Source organism: Leiobunum rupestre, chromosome 6 (genome assembly GCF_980474605.1).
Source record: "Leiobunum rupestre chromosome 6, qqLeiRupe1.1.hap1, whole genome shotgun sequence".
In the NCBI taxonomy this organism is placed as follows: Eukaryota; Metazoa; Arthropoda; class Arachnida; order Opiliones; family Sclerosomatidae; genus Leiobunum; species Leiobunum rupestre.
Genome location: NC_143389.1, coordinates 41,566,489 through 41,587,838, shown reverse-complemented (window position 1 = coordinate 41,587,838; position 21,350 = coordinate 41,566,489). Strand labels below are relative to the sequence as shown.

Below are 21,350 nucleotides of genomic sequence, written 5' to 3'. Positions count from 1 at the left end.
TTTAATGATAAATTCTCGATTCGACCGATTATATTGATTAAATCGTGATTAAAATGATTAAATCTCGTTTAAATGATTAAATCCTGATTAAAAAGATTAGATCATGATTAGAATTATTAAATCTCGTTTAAATCGTGATTAGATTTTTTAATCTTGATTAGATTTTTTAATCTTTATTACCCTGATTTAATCACGATTACCCTGATTTAATCATTTTACTATGATTAAGACGCACACAAAATGGAAGTGACCTGCCCCTCGGCAAAAACATTGTCTTCTGCGGAGTAATGATATCAATCACTCTAGTTTTACACTGTCAGCCAGTTGGTTTGTTAGTTTTGCACTAAACATTCTGCACTAGAAATGATACCAAACGAAGAGTAACGCAAGCGGTTCACTTTCTACTCCTTGAGAAAGGTGAAAATCCTCCACTTAACAAAATGGTGATGATTCAGTTGAAATAGTAAACAATTTTAATTTTCGCATCGCCAGACACGATTGAGTGACATATGTACAACAAAAACTATTGCCCTGAATTAGAGTTGTTGATTTTCTGGAAAAATGAAATTCGGAAAAATTTCTGGAAAATTTTCCAGAAATGTTTTCGCAAATCAGAAAAATAAAAAATTAAACATATATTATTTTTTAAGGGTTTTTATTCTAGACTAGTCTAGAGGTTTCGTTTTACTTTTGGATTTAAAAAAAGAGGCGAAAATTAAATTTGCGAACAATATTTCGTGAAATAAAAACCTTTTTCTTCCCGGAAAAATACGGAAACTTTTCTGGATAAAAAGCCTAGTTAAAGGAAAAGTCAAGGTTCCGTAAAACCTGGGTCTATTTGAAAGATCATGTTTAAATATACTTAAAAATATCAGTCGTAAAATTGTATCTTTTTTTAATGACGAGAAATTAATTTTTAAACGATTGAAATCTACCCGCCAAGCAAGCTGCCATTTTCTTTCGTCTTCCCTCAGACAGACCGCACGCGGAGCAAGCGCGCGCAGGGAACAGAGCACTGTTATAGCGCGAACAGCGCGTGATTAAAGTCCTAAAACGTCACCGCGAAAGAAAATGGCAGGGTAAATTTCGGTCGTTTAAAAATTAATTTCTCGTCATTAAAAAAAGATACAATTTTACGACTGATATTTTTGAGTATATTTAAACATGATTTTTCAATTAGATCCACGTTTTACCCAACCTGGACTTTTCCTTTAATTTTCCGACTTACAACTCTACCCTGAAAAGAAAGTTTCAACCCCACTGTACTGAATTCCTCGAGTGTAATATAGGTCTATCCAATCGCTTCTACCAATTGTCGCGTATTTGTCAATATCACAGCTTGATCAAAACTCATTAATATATAAATGATATTCCTGGAAATTTAGATTCGTTTGATTGAGGGCTAACATACATCTATTTCATACGAATTGGAACTTCGCGACATAATTCAATCAATTTAAGACTAGAACCATCACTCTTTCCTCTATCACACTCTGCCTGAGAGAGTCATAGCTGCAATCTCTCCGTTATTTTTCGAGACGCCTAAAGGCAAATCCTAAGAACTCGAGTATAACCCTTAACTTAACGAACTTTCAAGGATCTCGAGATTTTCGCTAGAATTTAATTAGCGTTTGTAAAATAAAAGCGCCTTCCTGTTAGGTTTACGGCCGTGAGGCGTAAATTACGAAAATAGCGCTAGAAGACTAGTTTAGTAAAACGAAATCCCGAAACAAACTTCATTTCACTATAAATTGAGTGGAAGTTACGAAACAAGGCCAATCGAGCGGGGCCGTAAACGATAAAATTTTCCTTTGCAATTACTATTAACTTTGCAATTACTTTTAACTTTGCAATTACTTTTAACTTTGAAATTTGAAACGGGACGCGGAATAAAACTCCAGAAAAACACCGAAATCAGCTGGCGACTTTCAAATTCCTCGCCCCTCCCCACCGTTTGTGGACGTAAAAGGAATCGAAAATAGCCAGAGCGGAACTAAGAGGAAGAGAAGCCCAAATTCGGACAGTGAAAAAGAAAAAGTCGGGAATAAAATAGACACGGGGCTTGTACGCGTGGCGGCGGCCAGGGAGCCGATGAAGGAGGTACGGGAGAAACGCGGGACGCCACCATGATGGAACTCGCGAATCCAGGCTTCCAATTTCGGACCCAACCAAATTGGCCCCTCAGGGATCAGCCCACGAGGAGGACAGAGACGGACTAAGAAGGTCGAGACGGTAGGGGAGTGTACCGTCAATTCCCGGCGATGTCAACAACGAATTTAGCGCCCTCGACCCCCGTCACCGCGACAAGTTCCATTTCGGTTTATCGACTCGCTCCACGCGAAGCTCTAAGTTTTAATTCAACGGGACTAACTTTCGCTGGACACGTGGCTACGCGTTCGTAACGTTTCCTTAACTTGTAGAAGCCCCGTCTTTACGCAACGTCGAACGGATAAATTACGCGGTTGCGACGAACGCGTAATTTTATCCCTGGCGTTTCCTCTTTTTGGTTCCTTTTCTCAGACGTATCCTTCATTCTCGATCTTCGCACTCCATCAACGAATCGGCGCCCCGAGGTATAAAAATAGATTTTTCCTATCCCAAAGAAAATAGGGAAATCCAGGGAAAACAGGCTCGGGCTAGAAACGGTAGCGGCGCGAGCGAGGCACGGAGGAATAGGTAGTTAAAAACTCGTTAAACAAAAGCCCCGACTAAACTACTCTTTAATAGAGCACCGTAAAAAGGCGGATAACGAAAAACTTTTTCATCTCGGAGCTCGTGTTCAATTTTGGCGCGGAAAGAGAGAAAAATGTTATTTAAAACAAAAGAGGGAATTTGAAGGTCGTTATAAAGTTGGTTGAATTTTCCGCGCAGAAACTTAGAACTTTCAACTCTTCCGAAACTTCGCTACTTAAATATTTAAATGAAAGAGGAGCTAGAAAGAGTAGGTTAGTCCCAGGAATTAATAACTGAAAATGTCTCTTCACTTAGGTTCAGCGACGGCGTTCGAAAGCAACCGAGCAACGTGTGCGAAACGGAGTTCGCGGACAACGTCTTGTTTAAATTGACCGTATCCATCATCAATTTTTACGCGCCAATGTTCCTGATGATGGGGCTGTACGCCAAGATCTTCTACGAGATTAAAAAGAGGAGCAAGATGGAGATTGGACAGTGCAACGTGCTCGGAGGCAGCGGCGCCGGTTCCACCTACGACGTGTCCGTTCGTGGAGATGGAAAAACTATCGGTTTGTCCAGAAACTCTTCCAAAAGCTCCCTCGCCAGCAATAGAGTCGACGAAAACCCCATCAAATCCGGTAAGTACTTGGCCATATTCCAGTTGAAGGCGTTGTTAATCGCGTCTAACGTCGCGCAGGCGGAGCCCCTCGTCAGTACATCTACGCCGACTACCGATCTCACAATCACGTTCACCATCACAGTCAGATGGAACAGCCCGCCGAACGTCGCTACAATCGTTTAACCCTCTTGACCGTGAAACCAGGAGCCAACCCGTCCCCGTCGAAGAGCAACCCCGAATCGGAGCCAGACGGAAGTGGCTCGGACAGTCAATACTTTCCGGGGATTACGGTGAACATCGAGTACGTCGAGGAAGAAGGCAGCGAACCCAATTCGGACGAGTTGGCGGCGCCAGGACCCAGCAACTCGATGACCATGACCAAAAGCTACCAACGGACCAAGTGCGCGCCTACCAGAAGACGATCGTCAGCCGTAGCCAAATCCAAATCGCTACTCTCGTGGTTGTGTCCTTGCGTTACCGGCGGTAATGGAGCGGGGCAAAGTAGTCCGGGCGATTCTCCTTCCGAGCGCGGTTCCGGAAGGTCGTCTAAGGCCAAAAGCGCCGTCAGAATGGCGGATTACGATAACGGCGGAAACCAGTGTCGGCGAACCGGGAGCGCCACCTCCAGGCGACTTAATAATAACTTGAACGCGCTGCGCATGCGCGTGACCCGTAAAAACTTCACCTGCAACCTGAGGCAGGAGAAGAAAGCGGCCAGACAGTTGGGGGTCATCATGGGGGCCTTCATCCTCTGCTGGCTGCCGTACATCATAATCTTCATCGTGACGGCCTGCTGCGAGAAGTGCGTCAGCTCGCCCGTGCACACGGCTTCCATTTGGCTGGGGTACCTCAACTCCGCCATGAACCCTTTCCTCTACGCCCTCTGCAACCGAAACTTCAAGAGGGCTTTCAAAAAAATGTTCCGCAGGGGCTCCAAATCCAGGCTCTTCTTACCCGCCTGCAACAACGCCGCGCGCACCGAGCAACTATTCGCTTAGCGCGGAAACAAAGACTCCAAATTAACTATATATACGTTCGTATATAATATTACTACAAAATAATAATATAATATATTTAATGAAAATTTAAGGATTTATCAAATATTTTCTTATTTGTAAAATTAAGGAGCGAAAATTGGTAAAACCAAAGAAATGTGTAAAGTTAATTAGTTCGTAAAATGCCAAAAACCAAAAAAAAAAACATAAGATATTTATGAAACGAGCATTTCACAAACTATTCTGGTTTGTATAGTTAAAAACCGGATACGTCTGGGGTATGTGATTTTCAAAAGATATTAGTGTTTAAAAAAAATCGGGTTTTACGTAACAGAAACAAATATACAAAATTACTTTATCTAGAATATAAAAATAATATTAAATAAATTCCAGCGCTTGATCCCGCTCGTAAAATTTATGGTAGTTATAATTCCAGCGACATGGAGTTCCATTAATTACCGTGATATTTATTTATCCTTGGCCCCCTCCCTGACATTACTTTGCCTCCCAAGCCGCGAAGCCGAGGTTCTGGTCGCGAGTTGGCCCGGAACATCTCAGTCATCGCTGGCGTTCCCTGAGACAAATTTGCTTCGAAACGCCTTCCAAAGTTTACGTAACCAAGTAATTAATATACCGAACAAAAAAACATACGTGTTAAAAAAACACGTAATCTTTTTAATCATAAATTTGAACGATATGAAACAAGGTTAGGGTCAACTTTGCCTAATGGGTTTTTTAGCAAAATGAGTTTACGTCAATAAAAAATATTAATCATTAATTTTTTACTACCAAAATCTCGAAACCCTTAAAAGGACTAAACAGATCAGGATAGATTATTTTCCTAGACCGAGGCTTAGAGGTCCAAAATATCATTCTGGCCTCTGAAAATTTACCACTCACACAAGGTTAAGTTCATTTACACGAAACTTCCTTACGGCTTAACCGCGAAACAATATTAATTATAAAACTTATATGTGTTGTGGTTTAAATTAAAATTTCCATCAGTCTATTTGACTCGTTGACAAGGTACCGTGGTTGCTATTTCTACGGAAACATATCCTCTACATTTTCCAATGCTTGGCAGATAGGTAAAAATTCCTAACGATTTTTCATTAAATTGTTATTTAATGGTACTTAAAATCTCAGGGTTATTTTATCATTAATCAATTTCATTCATAAAACAAAATATCATTTTCATGGTAATAAACTCGTTCATTAAGTTCGTGTGGGAATGTTCCTCATATATCTTATCATTATTTATTATCAAAATCATTTCGATAAATACAATTCGTTTTTAAAGAAAATCAAAAAACTATTAAATATTTATTCGTTGTTTTTATTGTATTTTTTGTATTCTATCGTACACGTTGTGCAGTCAAAATATATAATGAAGATAATTTTTATTACAAAAATATCGTTGTTTTTTATTTGAAAGGCCTATGCTATTTAATTATTAATATTAAATAAAAATCTGGTCTTACAAAATAACATTACGGAACGAGGTCTAATTTGACCTATTAACGCCTGTAGAAGTGTTCCAGCCGCAGCATTCTGGTGTGCGACAAAAAGTGTACTACCAGGGTTAACTGATAATTAAACCGGTGACTCTCGCGAAAGTACAATTTATATATTTCCGTTACATTCAACAACCCAAGCTACTTCCCAGAAAGTATCAATAAAGAAGAGATAAGTCTACGAGAGGTTTGAAATCCGGTAGAGATTAAGGCGAAGGAGGCAATATAACACCTTAGTTCCTTTCTTAAAGGGGGATATACCTACTTAATCCGAGTCGCTATCGAGAAGTCAATAATGACGCTAAGACTCCCCTCTTTCAGCATTTTGATCGCTCGCAGGGAGGGGTGGGGACTATCCTTCTTTACCCCCCCCCTCCAGATTAAAAAAAAGGAAAAAGAAAGACTTAAGTCTAGTTCCCACTTAAAGAAATATGTCGACGAATTGATTTTTCGCGTAGCGGAAAAATGCGCGATTTTCTAATCGTTCGGGGGTAGGTTCTCATTTAGCGCGAATATTTAAAAACGCTCAGCCTAATATCGCTTCAAAATGAACCAAATGTAGAGTAATGTTGAGAATTTCAATAAAATAAATTTAATTTTACTTAATATCTTATTGGTTTATACAATATATGATAAATTTTTCCCCAAAAATTAAAGACGTTTTTGGAACAGGGTTATTTCAATAACCTTATTCAAGAAATGAGAAATTGTGACCGAGAAAGGTTTTTCAAGTGAGTAATTTGAAATAAACAATGTTCGACAGATTAAGAAATTGCTTTGTAGGTTCTTTCGAATGAGTCCAGAACGATACGATGTATTACTTAATCTAGTGAGAAATAGGATTGAGAAGAAAAATTCCAGATTTCAAAAAGCTATTGCTGCTCTTCCGTTTCGGGATGTGTCGTCAGAGACCTTCTCTGATTGACTGAAATGTTTTTTCGCTGAGACGCCAGCAAAAAACAAAATAAAATAGAACAGGCGCGATTTTTGTGGCGAATTTTAAAATTTTCGCAAAATTTATTCGCGCGCGTAAATTTACAGCGCGAAAACTGCTTTTTTCCGCCAAGTGGGAACTATGCTTAACGGAGAAGGTCCGAACTCGGCCTCCCCTGGGAAAAGAAAACGATGGAGATCTTAAACCGGACTAAGGTCTTCGCTCTGGTGAGTTGCAAAAATGAGAACGCTGAAAAAAATTCACGGAATCTCGGGTCCTGATTAAAACTCGACAAAATAGGCTGCGTCAACAACATCCCGAAGAGACTCCTTTCGCGGCACTTTTACCGACTACTCGAATGAATGGACTTGGCGTCGTAGATAAAAGGACCAATGCCTTCATTTATTCCGATCCATGTCCGTATCGGAGAGGATGGACTCCAATTAATCAATACTTTCTTCCGACTCGGAGAGTGTCTCGGGATTATTCGCCTTTCGGAGGCGAGGGTGACAGTCGTTGCTGATAAAATAGTATATGGTCGATGACGGAGTCAACTCTTGGCTGGCGTCTCTCGCATTTAGAGATTCTCTGGAAGCAAGTTTTAAGGGGTAAAATTAAATCATACGCTTTTTAATGAGATTACGCGCCAACTTCCGTTCTCGGATATACAATGACTGAAAGACAAAGATGCATACTCGCTTATGTTTGCATTAGGAAGACGAAATTCGCAAAATGTATTTAAATCTCAAGATAAAAAAATCTCTTTCTATAATCCCACTTGAGTTAGGCACTCGATAACGGAACAATCATTGACGTTGAGATGGTACTCGAAAATAGACGGAACAGCTTCCGCGGTTGATGTATTTTTACATTTCTACACTCTAAAAATGTTGGGTTAAAAATATTGAGTAATATTTTTTTATCCATTTTGAGTCACTTTTGACCCAATTCGAGTTATTACAACTTTTTTTTGCGTAGCTTGGTTTCACCAATGCTTTTGGGTTATTTATGGATTACAGCACCAGCCCAACTTGGGTTATTTTATGCCCACAAAGCAGTGCCGTCTTTCCCATTGGGCGAAAACCTCACTACCCTAGGCCCCAAGATTCTGGAGGGCCCCATTTTTCAAATATGGGACATGCAAAATAAATTTTAATAAATAAAATGTTTTTAACATTGCTCGAAAGTCGTAAACTTCGTATTTAGTCGCGTCTATAGACAGGGTAAATCTAAAACGAATAAAGACTTTTGGTTGTTGGTATTTTTAAATTCAGAATAAGCTTCTTCTTCAGTAACCTTTAGTAGGACAAGTGAAACTATTTGAACCGATAGTTGTAGATTAGAGTGACAATGGACTTCGCACTGGAGGTTAGAAACTTGGTTGGAGTTACACTGTTACAGGGGATCGCCCATAGCTTTTCCCAGGGGCCTCCAATTAAGTAAAGATGGTCCTGCCACAAAGTAGTAAAATAAATTTTGTAATCTTCTCAACTTTCTGGTTCATAAGATAAATGTGATTTCCCACTTTTTCGAATATTCGTTTCCCGCCTCACAAACTAGCGACAGACGTTGCAAGGATTTTGTTTATGGGTAAATTAATTTATCCTACTTAAGATTGCTTTTAGAGTTGGATCCGACTTATAAATTAATTATTATTAGATTTAATTTGCAAGTTTCCACCTCTCCACCAGCAGCTTTCCAGACTGTTGTAATAAGCCTTAGATTTGGCTCTTTTATTTGGCCACTTTTTCAATCGACCCATATAATTGGTTATTTTTAAACTACCAAGATATTTGGGTTAAATTAACATTTTAACCTTAAAATTTGGGCCATTTTGAATATAACCCCATTTTTGGGTTAATATTTTATTATCCAAAATTGTTGGTAATTTTAGATAGACCCACATTTGGGTTATACTTTTTTCCCAATTTGGGTATTTTAAAGTTTGCCCAACGTCTTGGATAAGTGCAATAGTAACCATAGTTTTGGGTAAAATTTTACTCATTTTGGGTATCCTTTGACCGAACCTTTTTTTAGAGTGTATAAAACTTATTATAACGTTATTTACTTTGAATGGATCGTTAACCGGATGATGGGGAAAATCCGAAAGTATACAGACGACAAAAATGGGGATTTGATACGATTAATTCTTCGAAACGTTAAAAATCTTTTTAGATCGTAAGTTATCAACTTCCATAAATTTTCTAAATTAGAAAAAACAACGATGCTTAAAAGTACTTTTATTTAAAATATTAGAACCCGACTAGTTTCAAACACATCATCGCTACGTCATCAGGGATAGGACCCGTTTACAAAGTACGTCGCTTATTTATAATGTCGGTTACCATTTTTTTTATCAATATAATAAATTAACATTTTTAAACTAATAGTTTTTTCCAATTTTTAATATAATATGCCCCATTCATTTATTTATCTTTTATTTTTATTATTTTTATTTATTATTTTTTTATTATTTTATCTTTGGATTTTTTAATATAGTAATATTCAAAAATATTTAGTTAAAATTGGTTTTTACAAGGTTTTACAAGTTTATCAGATTGGCAGTTAATCTTATGGTTAGATTGTCGTACGTCAGTGGAATGCTATTTTAATTTTTTTTTAAAACTTATTTCAGTTTGTCCAATGTATTCCTTTCACAGTGTATAAAACCTACAGATATTCTACAAATAAAATAGCAAAAAAACTCAAATTTAAACCGAAATGTTAGCTTTGAAGAACAATCTTCAACAAAATTCTAGTTAAAAATCAGATTAAGGTAGAAAAGTAGTTATACCAATATCATGAAGAAGTTCTGAACCTATATTAAATGACAATTGTTATAAGAAGCTTAACAAAAACACTGTAGATCTATAACACACTAAAGTTAAAAGTGTTGTAAAATCGCGTATTTTACTATGGCCTACCACTATTAAAAATATTATTCCAAAAAACTACCAAACGCTAAAGCTGTACACGCTGCCAAAAAGCACAACTTATTGCCGAAAATTATTTCACTTTATGAAAACCAGTACATACACTTTATCAAATTCTAAGGAATTCATCGACAAAACTTGGACCTAGATGACCAGGACAGACTGGCTTCTATGATGTTGTGTCGCTATTTTCCAAAGTGCCCGTGAACGAAGCTTTAGACTGTTTTGAAAGGAGATTGGCTAAAGCTAATCTTTTCCCTATAGAAAAAATGGACATTTCAACTTTAACTCGACGTGTGTTTAACCACCCTTTTTTGTATTTAACCACCAATAATATGAAGGACTCGCCATGGGGTCTCCGTTAAGCCGATATTTTCCTAAACAACCTTGAAACCAAAGCATTGGGTAACTAAATCTATTGATGCAAGGTTGATAATTTCCTTGTTGTTGAGCTTCCACTTATACAGTTTCTTTGGTAGCGACTTTCTATGGCGTCTTGTCTGTCTTCATTTGAGTTTTTTTTTGACATCCACACATCGGTGTCGACCCCACGCCTTAGACACCAGCACACAATAACTGATTAATCAGGGTGAGATATGTGTAACGGCCACGCCAACGGGGGAATACGTGGGGACATGGGTGGGGACACCCGTGCCGGAAGTATCCCGACCACCCGTTGGGGGATTGGTGGTCGTCCTCACACGGCCTTCCACAAACTCTGCCTCCCAGACGCCTGGGATTACAGGGGTGAGCCACTACTCCCGGCTCTTCATTTGAGTTGGATTCATTAGATTTCGGAAAATCATACTTATTTAAAATTGTAACTAGAATTTTTTTAATTAGTAGCCATAGACAGAGGTTATTCCCCTCTAGTTGTATAAAAAGCGTGTAAGACGTTTCACAGTTCTAATCACGTGGCCAAACGCGCTAAACTAAGCCTTTTGATGACAAAAACCCACACGATTGTTGGTATTTCTTTTTAACCCCACACTGTCATAAAAAATTGCTAATAATTTTACAAGCACCTTAGACTCTTTTAGCGCATTCAAACCCGTTAATCTAACCATCTGAAATCTTTAAAAGACCCTGTAAAATCCGACGATAATACGGGAATTTATTTTATACAGTGTGAAGGGAATACATTGGACTAACTGAAATAGGTTTAAAAAAAGTTCAAAAGAACATTCCGTTGACTAAAAAAGTTCGAGGCTTCAGCCCTGGCGGCACATATTTCTGAATCTAACCATAAGATTATCTGGTAATCTTGTAAAACCTTGTAAAAACCGATTATAACTAAATATTTTTTAATATTACTATATTAAAAATATAATAGATAAAAATAAATGTTTAAATCGCGATTTAGGACCTGGAGCAGAGTATATTAAAAATTGGGAAAACCTATTATTTTAAAAATGTAAATTTATTATATTGATAAAAAATGGTAACCGAGCTTATAAATAAGCGACGTACTTTGTAAACGGGTCTAATTTTCTAATGTAGTAAAAAGTTTGAAATTAAAACTAAATTGTTGAATTAGTTTCAATTTAAATATTACAACCTAAATCGATGTGATAAAGAAAGTAAATTAAAATTCAATAACATGAATGCCACGTGCATGTTTTATGTGCAAAATAAAAAGAATTCAGGCCTAGAGGTCAGCGGAACAAATAAATTAACCGCAAAAATTTAAATTAATCATTAAAATTAGTATTATTTGTTTTATACGAATAAATTATACGATTAAACAACGATTTAACATGCAAAATTAATAATTTTTTTCGAATATTTCTGAATAATTCTCGGTTAAGGATAAATATAAACAATCGTATAATTTCTTATTCAAACGCCGACCTCTATAATCAGGCCATATACGCGAACAACGAGATGGCTAAAGGGTATTTACGTGCATATATAAAATATTTAAAAAGCAAAATTAGAGACTAAATTGAAAATGTATTCCCTTTTGATCCTAGTCTAATATCTATTTAGGAAAATAATCGAAACCCAAGCCTTCTATCTGAGACAAGTCTCCCAGAAAGATGTCTGTAATATGAAAAAAATGTTTAGCTATAGAGTATTTCGCCCATGTTTGAGATTTTTAAAAACAATTCGGAATTCTTGAGTTCATATTTCTAACAAACAAAACGATTAAAACGCCTACAAATTTTATTACAAAATATTCTAAAATCACATTTTCACCTTATCTCTACAAGATATCCGCTCAATAACTCGTACATCAAAGATACAGAGTAGCTTCCAATTAAGGGCGAAATAAGGTATTAAAATGAATACGTTACCATTTTCGAAATGATTTATAGGTACACTTGAAATTCCACTTCAAAGTTCCTCTCGTGCTACCACTTCTCGGCTAATATTTGAAATGGAGGGAGACCCCGGGGATTTCGACGCGATATTCTTTCTCCGCGATTGGACTTGATATCTTATTTTAAGAATATTTCCACGCCACCACTCACTAACGCTTTTAAACTTAACTTAAATTTTGAACGCTACCCATTAAAAGTAAAGCGAAAGAGTGAGGATTTTATTTGAACTTTGGTATTTCAAGAATAGTTTCGAGAATTGAGCGTTTCCTTTGTCGCGGCTACAGGCTCCTCTTACTCGAAATTCTAGATAGTCTAGAATTTTGATCCGAAGAACAAATATAATATATTGTTTCGATATAAGAAAGGTTAAATTGAAAATCCATTCAGTACGGATTTTTATTACCATTCTTTATCATTTAAGCGCGTCTAAAAGAACCGAAGAAACGAACAAAGAGAGCAATTTATTTTTGAATTAAAATTTTCGCAGACGTCGACTAATTTTAAATCTCCTTTGTGCTTTGTCTATTGTTCCGCTAGACTCCAACTTTATGTCCATAACGGTAACAGGAGCTCGAAGAAAGCCTAGCGTTACTAACCGGTCACGTTAAGAAGACACGATAGACTTCTAAAGAATGTAAAGTGACTTTGGATTTGGAAACAAAATAAAATAGATTGGAATCCATTTGGACAGGTCAAAGTTGTCTCAAAAAATCCTAACGAAACACCGTCGTAAACCGCAATGCCGTAACGCATCAATTGCTCTTTCCACGAGCTAAACAAAATGGTACGTTAAGAAGTCGCGACCGACAACTCCATCCGAGCAAATATGGAAGCTTGGAACGAGGGTGATGAAGCGGGAAAACAACGTTTGAAGGGCGCTCCCCCGGGGCATCGGGCCTGTACAGGCCTCGGATCATCTCGAAGAACTATAAACGAATCAATTCCAATTTTCGCCTTCGAACAAAGGCACCCTAAATGAAGTGCCGTGTTTTTTCCCGTTATCAACTCTCGTTTAATTCGACTCTAACTTTGTTACAGTTGGCTAAATTTAGATAAAAACTAAGCGAATCATTTCAATTTAAAATTTGAATACGGAGGAAAAAATATTACAATTTTGGGAAGTATTTGTTTGATAGGCTTCAGCTTAATGTTTCCCAAATTGATCTAGTCGCTACAGCGCATGTATTTCAGTTTCAAACAATTTTTTAATTTACATAAATTAAAATTTTAAGAGCCTTATAATTTGCAAAATATTAAGAAAAAAGGGCTAAGGATAACTGAATAAAAGTAACCCGTTAAAGAGTCTCAACACCATTTCGCGAGACATTCCTATTTGTAAGACGAAATATTAGCGAATGCTTTCCCCTCGAGGCGAAGACTTTGAAAGAAGACGTCTTGAAAATGAAACTCGCTAGCTTTCAGAAAGCAAACATCATCTTCACAAAGAGTCGAAAAACTTTAAATGGCTTCGAAAAGTAATGTTTGAGATTATTTTTTTAAAGTTTCTGAAACCGCCACCGTCAATGTCATTCGATTCTATTTCCCCTTTTCAAGTTTGCCCTTTGTCTACGACGTTTCGACGAAGCCCGAAACGTTAATATGATATAGCGAATAATAATTTCGTAGAAGGGAAGTAGGGAACTATTTTATTTCGCTATATAAAGGCCAACTTTCGCTCACTAAAATATATTTATAAATAAGTAGCGAAAGATGGGCGATAAATTGTCTCGGCCCAGCAGGTGGTAAAGATGAAAAACAGAGTAGAAAAGAACTGAATCTGCGAAGAAAAAAATACAAAACGCTTTTGATGAGTAAAAGAAGAGAAAATTGAGCCTAGAAACGATGCCGACCAACTTTTCTACCTTTGATTAATAGGTCTAAGGCGCATTATCTTTCTCCTTATCTTTCCCTTTGAAAAGTGACGACGCAATCCCCGCAGCCTCTCGCAATCCCTTTTTACCAATAAGAACAAAAGAGTCCTGTTTCCGCAGTCGCATCCTTTCGTTTTCCAAAGCCTCGCGGGAGGGAGGGAAGCTAAAACTCTCGGGGTATTTAATTTCATTCGTTTCGAGTTAAAGTTCATTTCGTTTCCCCCCTATCGCCGAGAGGGCTAAAATTCCTCTTGAAGCGCGGGAGAGGTTTGGGAGGCCTCGTGGCTCCGTTCGCGAAATCCTCTTGTTAATGTTTTTCTCAAAAAAAGGAGAGATACAAGTCATCTACCGCTGAAGAACAAGACTCCTCTTTTGTTTCGACGAAAACTACACTTTCTCTTTTACCTTGTTCGTCGCGGATGTGACTTGTAAAACGAGATGAAGAGCCTACAAAAGTCTTTTATCGATTCTCCTAAAAACACTACAATGGCTCTGGTATTGGTCGAATTTCGCTATTTCAAGTATTTTAGAAGGTTTGGTAAAGTTTCCTAGCATTACTAGATTTTTTCTTTAACCTTTTATCCTACTCTTTTTATACTTGTCAATTTTCTTTTTAAAGTTATCTACGAAATTAAATCAGAACCTCATCTTAAAAAGATCATATTCCTATAGCGTCATTTCCAATAGCCGACTACGTACGAAATATACGCTATTTAATAGCTTCCCAAATAATAGCCTTGATAAAAGGTTATAGCGAATTTAAAAAGACTTGGCCTCATACATCACAGCGACCGTAGTATGAAGGAAAAGCGGTTAAAAACGCGAGGAGGGTAGCCCTAAAAAGGAAAACTTCGCGTTCACTCAAGATCGTTATCAAAGTATATAGACTTCAGCGCGCGATGAAAACAAGGACAAGTCTACCATTACGATACCTTTGATTAAGCTATCAGGTGACACCGGGAGTTTCCATTATAGTCGAGTAAGTTATCCACGAAAGAAAACGGGTAGTTCGTTTATATTTAGTTGGCCTTCCCCCGTTAACGTTCTTACTTTGATTCATAGCCTTAAGACGTTAGCGCGAGAGTGGGGGAGGGGGGGGGGGCGGAGTAGGTCTACGCGGGGAAGCTAGCGTCGATTGTAGCAGGGGTCATTAAAGGAAAGTAGAACATTTTATCTCTCGCGTCGGGCGTCGAAGAGAAACAGGTAGCGCCCCTTTTCGACACGCATTGGCTACTCGGCGATTTTCGACGATGAAGTATAAAGTAATAAAAAGAATGAACAACTGGCTCTCCGAAGAAAAACGCAATAATCTGGAAGGTCGATTTGTTAGAAGCCGTAGAAAATCGTCTATTAAGAAAACTGACAAACTTCGGTTAATCAGATAAGCTCCTACAACATAGTTTTTATTTTTTAGCTTGTGGTTTTGTTGCGTCGTGAGTTCGCGTTACAATTTCTTTCAGCGGACTACAGCAGCCTTTTCTAAAAGACGACACTTTATCTCTAAATAGCCAAACATAGCTTTGATGGAATTTTCTACGTCAAAATTTTTGGCAAAATGTTCAAGGATAAATTTTTATTCCTGTCATTTATTTTTAAATTCAAATTTTAATTGAATAAATTTTTTATCATTTTACCAAAGTCTTTAATTGAAAAGTTCGAACTAAAAACTAACAAAAAATTAACTTAAAGTTGTTGAAATAGTTTTGTAGCCCACCGAAGATTACTAATTAAGGCACCACCTTAGGCCTAAGTCATCGAGCGACTTATAATGCCATTAAACAGGTGGCCGGGTTATAAAGCGTAGGAGTGTGGTGGCAAGCCCTTCTTGCCACGCGAGCCAACAGCTCCCTACACTCACTATTACCGTTAACCTCTACAAGCTTTTATGGAAAGGGGAAATCGAGGAACTCGGAGGAAAACCCCTTTAATTAGTGGTGGAAGAATTTGCAAACTCAACGCAGGAGGAGTTGTTCCGAGTTTTCACCCAGTGCCACAAGTTGGGATCGAATCCAGCTCCTCTGGCTGCGAGGTGAAACCGCTAAACAATCCACCACCCCAGTAATTGGCTTCCTCAAAACTTATAAATTAGATAACATTTTACTTTTTTGGATTCCATATTGTTTAAAAATTAATTTTAATAACTTAGTTATTTTTATAATTATTTCCAGGTATACGCCTATATTAAAAGGTGGGTAAAAATGTCGATCCATCCTACGAATTTTGAATTTTTATGGAGACCAATTTCCTGTTTTGTGTAGTTTCGTGTTTTCGGTTTAAAATCGTCCGCGTTTCAAATTTTGCTGGGTGGGTCGGCATTTTTACCCACCTTTTAATATAGGCTTATTGTCCTGGCAACTAAACTAAACAGACTATGTCTAATTGGTTGCTTGCAAAGTTTGTTTTGCTAAATAAATATTAAATCTCTTCCGCTAAATATTTTACCTCGGGATAATGCTTAGCTGTACTCCTCTCTCATACGGTTATTTAACCGTGTTAAATTTTAATATTTACGAACAAATCGCTAATTTATTAGCTAAATAAAAGACGTGGCTCTTCTACGTAGCGTTCATTTATACTCCAAAGGCTCCATGCTGTGATAAAATGAGCGAAGGATGGCCAACTCTGTTTCCGTGATGTTTATTTAATAAGAACCACCTATGGACTGCATTGCAAAGAGTGATAATAATGAAAAAGGATTAGAAAGCAAAATGAGATTTTAGAAAGTAGGTTATAATTCGGAACGATATTAATACTTTTCACGAGTTTTATCATCAGTGAATTATAAATATGACTTGAAATAAGTTTCAAGGTTTATTTAAAAGCTAGTTTCATAACTTTTCATCCATTGGTTCGTTCAGAATTATTCTTTAAAGTAGACGAAAATTTTAAGGTGGGAATCTAGCCCAGTCTTAAACCTCGGTTTAATCTATTGCGTATTTTTAAACGGAAAAACCCGATTACTATCTTTAAATGTTGGCGAACGCTAATTGTAATACGAAACAAATAACGATATACGAGGGATTTTTGGCGTTAAAATATTTTAGAGAATCTACGTATAGAAAGGTCTAGCTCTTTTGGTAGGCAATCGTATATTTAACAGTGAACGAAGACAGCTCAGTAGTTCAAGGGCAATGCATACGAAAGACGTCGGTGACTGAAAAGTCTACGATATAACAATTAATGTAAGTAATTTAATTTTAATTGTCATATAATTTCTATAAAATATTACTCTAGGTTGTACAAGATAGAAGTATTTAAAATTCACCGGGAATCACCGCTCTCTCCCTAGGTGTATATCTAGGCATACGCGTGAACTTTGAACCCGCCTATTTCGAAAATAAAACGATAAAATATATCTTAAAATCTTTTTTTGGGTTTATTTTAAATTAATTTATTATGGAAAAATGTTAATCAAATATTTTTCTAAAAACGATTTGTTAATTTACTTTAAATCATCGATACGTTTACATTAGCGTCAACGGGAATTGTAATTTATTTTTAACCAAGTTACGCGCGAGCTTGCCCCTAGAGGCGCTGCGCGTCAATCGCTCGTACTCTGTAACACCGAAAAGAGAAACAAGCCTAAACATTAAAAATTTCAAAACGCGTTGCTTAGTAACGGAAATCCGAAATGGGGGAGAGTGGTGGATAATAATATGAACTATATGTTAAGTTATGAGTAATAATAAAGGTAAATAAGTAGAATAGTTCCAAATAGAAGGAAACCGGTCAACCGTTGGAATTTCTGGCTATTTCATTTTATTTAATTTAGTTTTTCCATCGAAGATCTATTTGATCAAAGATTCGCGTCTTTTTGTTTGCTCGAAGATCTATTGGTACGAGTTATTTGTAAGGTTTAAAATTTCTTCAAATTTGTTTAGCTTTCTTATCCTTTTTCATGATGGACTATTCTACTTATTCGCGTATAATATTACTCTGGTTCCGTGAGCCATCCTACAGTCGTATTGTCGACATAGATTAGATTCACACCCGGCCAAATAGAAGGCCTTCTACTTGACATTCTTGGAGTTTCTGGCGATCGAAAGCTCGGAAGAAGAATCAGAAAGAATTCTCGGGAGAAGGAGGCTAAAACTATTAATTGCCAAAAAAAAAGAACCTGGCCTATATCGCCCTCGGGGTCTAGAACCCGACTCAATAGAGTAATCTATATGCTTATTGCTTAGCAACAAAGTGCTAAAACAAAAAAAAAAATGGTGAACAACAGGAAGGGAAAATCGTATACAGTTGGTGTACAGGGCAGCTCGGATCAATGCTCTCCGTTTACTGGGACGATCATTTCTGAACTGCGATTTCTACAATCGACGCCAACCGCTGATTCTTCCGTTTAAGCTGGATTAAGGTTGACGCGCGTACCGTACCCTTACTTCGCTCTTATCAGAGCCCTCTCTATTCTTTACAGTGATGGGCGTGCTCCGCTCATTTTAGAGAGGTTTTGGAGTCAGAATGAGCGGTAATTTTCCAATAATTGAGAGCAGAAGAACGGAGCTGCCTCTATATTTGGTTACTAATGAGCGAGAGCGATCGAGAACCTAAATTTGAGCTGGATTAAATGAGCGGAAGAGAGGAGTGCCTATTGCGACCGGAAGCTGAGCGGAACTTAGAGATGAGCGCTGCCCTTAAGCCCCATTTTCATGCTCGCTGGTAGCGGGTAAAAATCGTCAAAATCCGCTTCAGCTATACACTTTTTCAATTTCCACGTCGATCTGTTTCAAACAGATATTTTAGCTTTATTTTCACGCTTGCGAGTGGCGGAAGCGAATTTTGACGATTTTTATCCGCTACCAGCGAGCATGAAAATGGGGCTTTAGTCATATATTGGGCGAGAAGAGAGCAGAGCTGTCATTTTCAATCTTGAAATCTCGTCAAACTGAGACGAGCGAATGGGAATTAGTGTAAAAAGCGTGTATTCTGGGCTTATAAATTTACGCTTTTACGATGATTTTTCAGACTGTTATATTATTTTGGTAGCTCTAGTATTTATTTTGTTGATTATATAGGTTATATGTGGGAATAAGTTTAGGTTTTTAGTGGTTTTTAAAGAACTGATTCAGTTTTCTACGTTCGTTGACCTGTTTGATGAGACGAGCGAAATGTATTATGTTTTCTTTGAGCTGATCGAGGGAGAGCTTTAGCAGTATTCAATTCGTAAATTAGCGAATGATAGAGCAGTCGCTTTCATTACAAAATCGAAATGAAGAAAGAGATGAGCTATCAGTAAACGAGTTTCATATGAGCGGTTATGAGAGAGAGACACATTTTCTAAACCGCTCTTGAGAAGAGCGTGAGATACAAATACATCACGGTAGCATGAGCGGTTTTTGAGCTGAGAATGAATATTAAAAAAATGCCCATCACTTATTCCTTAACAACGAGAAAATCACGCTTTTCTCGTTTTTTTAACCATTCCATTTCCTAATCGATTGAGAACCAAAACAAAAAAGAGAGGCTTAAGTCGACTAGAGCGTTACGATACATGTGTATAACTGGAATATTTAATCTCAGATTTGTTTCGCCGGATGTTTTGAAATCAATGAAATTTTCCGAGGTTGAATTAAAAATATGCAAATTTGGCTGTTCCCCCCCCTTGTATTTCGGTTCGTTGTCAGCTGTTATTAAATTGGATTGTTTGTAACGCTGAAGGCTTGTTTTTTTCAAATTCGCGATAAAATTGAATTGTGGGAAAATTTAAGCTTCGACGAGGAAAAAAATTATATCTAGAAAGGAAATAAAATATGGTGTCACTCACTGCGGCCAAAAAGGAAAAGGAATTTGAGAGGTTGGTTTGTGGAATTCTAAGAGAAATAATCCAGGATTCGTAAGAGCGTTTTTTCTTAGTCACACCAAAAGTGACATAATTACCAAAAGTGTGTCAATCGGACCTATTTCTGAATGAATGTTACGAGCGAAATACAAGTTGGGAGGGGAGAATAGAAAGTATGCTTTGGGGAGGGAAGGAAGTTAAAACCAACAAATAACGCCTCGTAGTGAGGAACGGAGGAACTAAGTAGCACTGGTCAAAGTTAGTGTATTTTTTTTTTTCGTCGTTCTGTTGAAAATGCTATCGCCATCTACCTACGATATAATACCATAGACTAAAAAAGATCCAGGAAGGCGACAATAAATAGTCTTTTATGTGGTCGATCTCGAGGCGAGCATTCATTAAACCTTTAGCATACGAAAGTACGGGGATTGTCACACTTATGGTAATTATGTCACTTTTGGTCACACTAATATGTTTTACAAAAGTGGAATATTAGTTTCAATCAAGTTTACCATGTCAAAAACGTTTTCTATTTGTATTACAGATTTCTTCTGAAAGATATAAATAAAATTAAATATTAATAAGAACGTTTTTGTACATGAGTTTATATACTCGAATGAATCTTTTATATAATTTTAGTCATCTTGTTATAATTAGGCTTATAAATAATGTTGAAAATATAATATAGCTTTATCTGTAAGGTGGAGTGGCTAGCACTTTCGCCTCGCAGCAAGAGCAGCCGGGTTCGATCCCAGCTTGTGGCACTGGGTGAAAACTCGGAACCACGATGTGTTTGAAAGTTCTCTTCGCACGGGTTTAAAGGGTTCTTTGGCTCGAAGTTATTCGATTTCCTCTTTCCATAAACATTTGTTGAAGTTAACGGAAATAGTTAGTGTAGGGAGCTGTGGGCTCGCGTGGCGTGAAGGGCTGGCCACCACCCTCCTACGCATTGTAACCCGGCGACCCGAAGTAATGGTATTAAAAGCCGCTCGATGACTTAGGTGGTGCTTTGGGTGTTAACCTAGCTGATTATTATTATTATTATTATTATTATTATTATTAGACATTTATTTTATTAGGCCCCTTAAAAATAAAAAGGGTATAAAAATTAAATTATTAAGGGGCTGATTAAATGCATGCCTTATTATTATCTTTAGTTATTTGTAAAAAAACTAGTCAATGGCGTTTTAACAAATAAAAAAACCAAACCCTTAGCTAGTACAGTAAAGCATCAATTTCTAGCTTTTCGAATGGCGACATGCGCTGTGGTATTTTATCGGAGAAGAACTTTTCGGAATAAGGCAGCCGTCTCTCGGCAAATCAAAGATATTTTATCGTCCAAAAAAGGGTACGTGCCACGATATACACGATATCAATGGAAGGAAACGAAATAATAAATAAAATAGGAGTTGAAAGAGATTTCCTTGTTTTCTTATAACTGATGGTTAAAGATGCGGGAATGGTTTCGGGCAGAAAGTGTTTACTTCGAGAGTCGGAACCGGGATAAGAGCTAAAGGAAGATAAAAAATATTTATCAAAGAATAAAATTAGGGTTCAGCGTTAGCTTAAAATTCTTCCGTTACCATATGGCGCGGTTTATTTTACAAAACGTACACTTTGATGTTTTTGTTAAAACCGATAGTATCTTGACTTTTCGTTTGCACCGTGCTTTTACGAATCCACAAATTTAGATTGCTTTATTTTC

At 37.3% G+C, this 21,350-nt stretch overlaps 1 protein-coding gene across 1 annotated transcript in view; it reads left to right on the top strand.

Moving 5' to 3' along the window:
• Window positions 1-5,492, top strand: part of LOC149940986 (histamine H1 receptor-like) — a 58,977-nt gene extending 53,485 nt beyond the window's left edge. Inside the window, exons 4-5 of the mRNA XM_090177881.1 lie at window positions 2,989-3,311; window positions 3,371-5,492. Of these exons, the coding sequence (XP_090034007.1) occupies window positions 2,989-3,311; window positions 3,371-4,290 (1,243 nt within the window). The 3' untranslated portion in view covers window positions 4,291-5,492. The remainder of the gene's footprint in view (window positions 1-2,988; window positions 3,312-3,370) is intronic.
• Window positions 5,493-21,350: the final 15,858 nt, after the last annotated feature.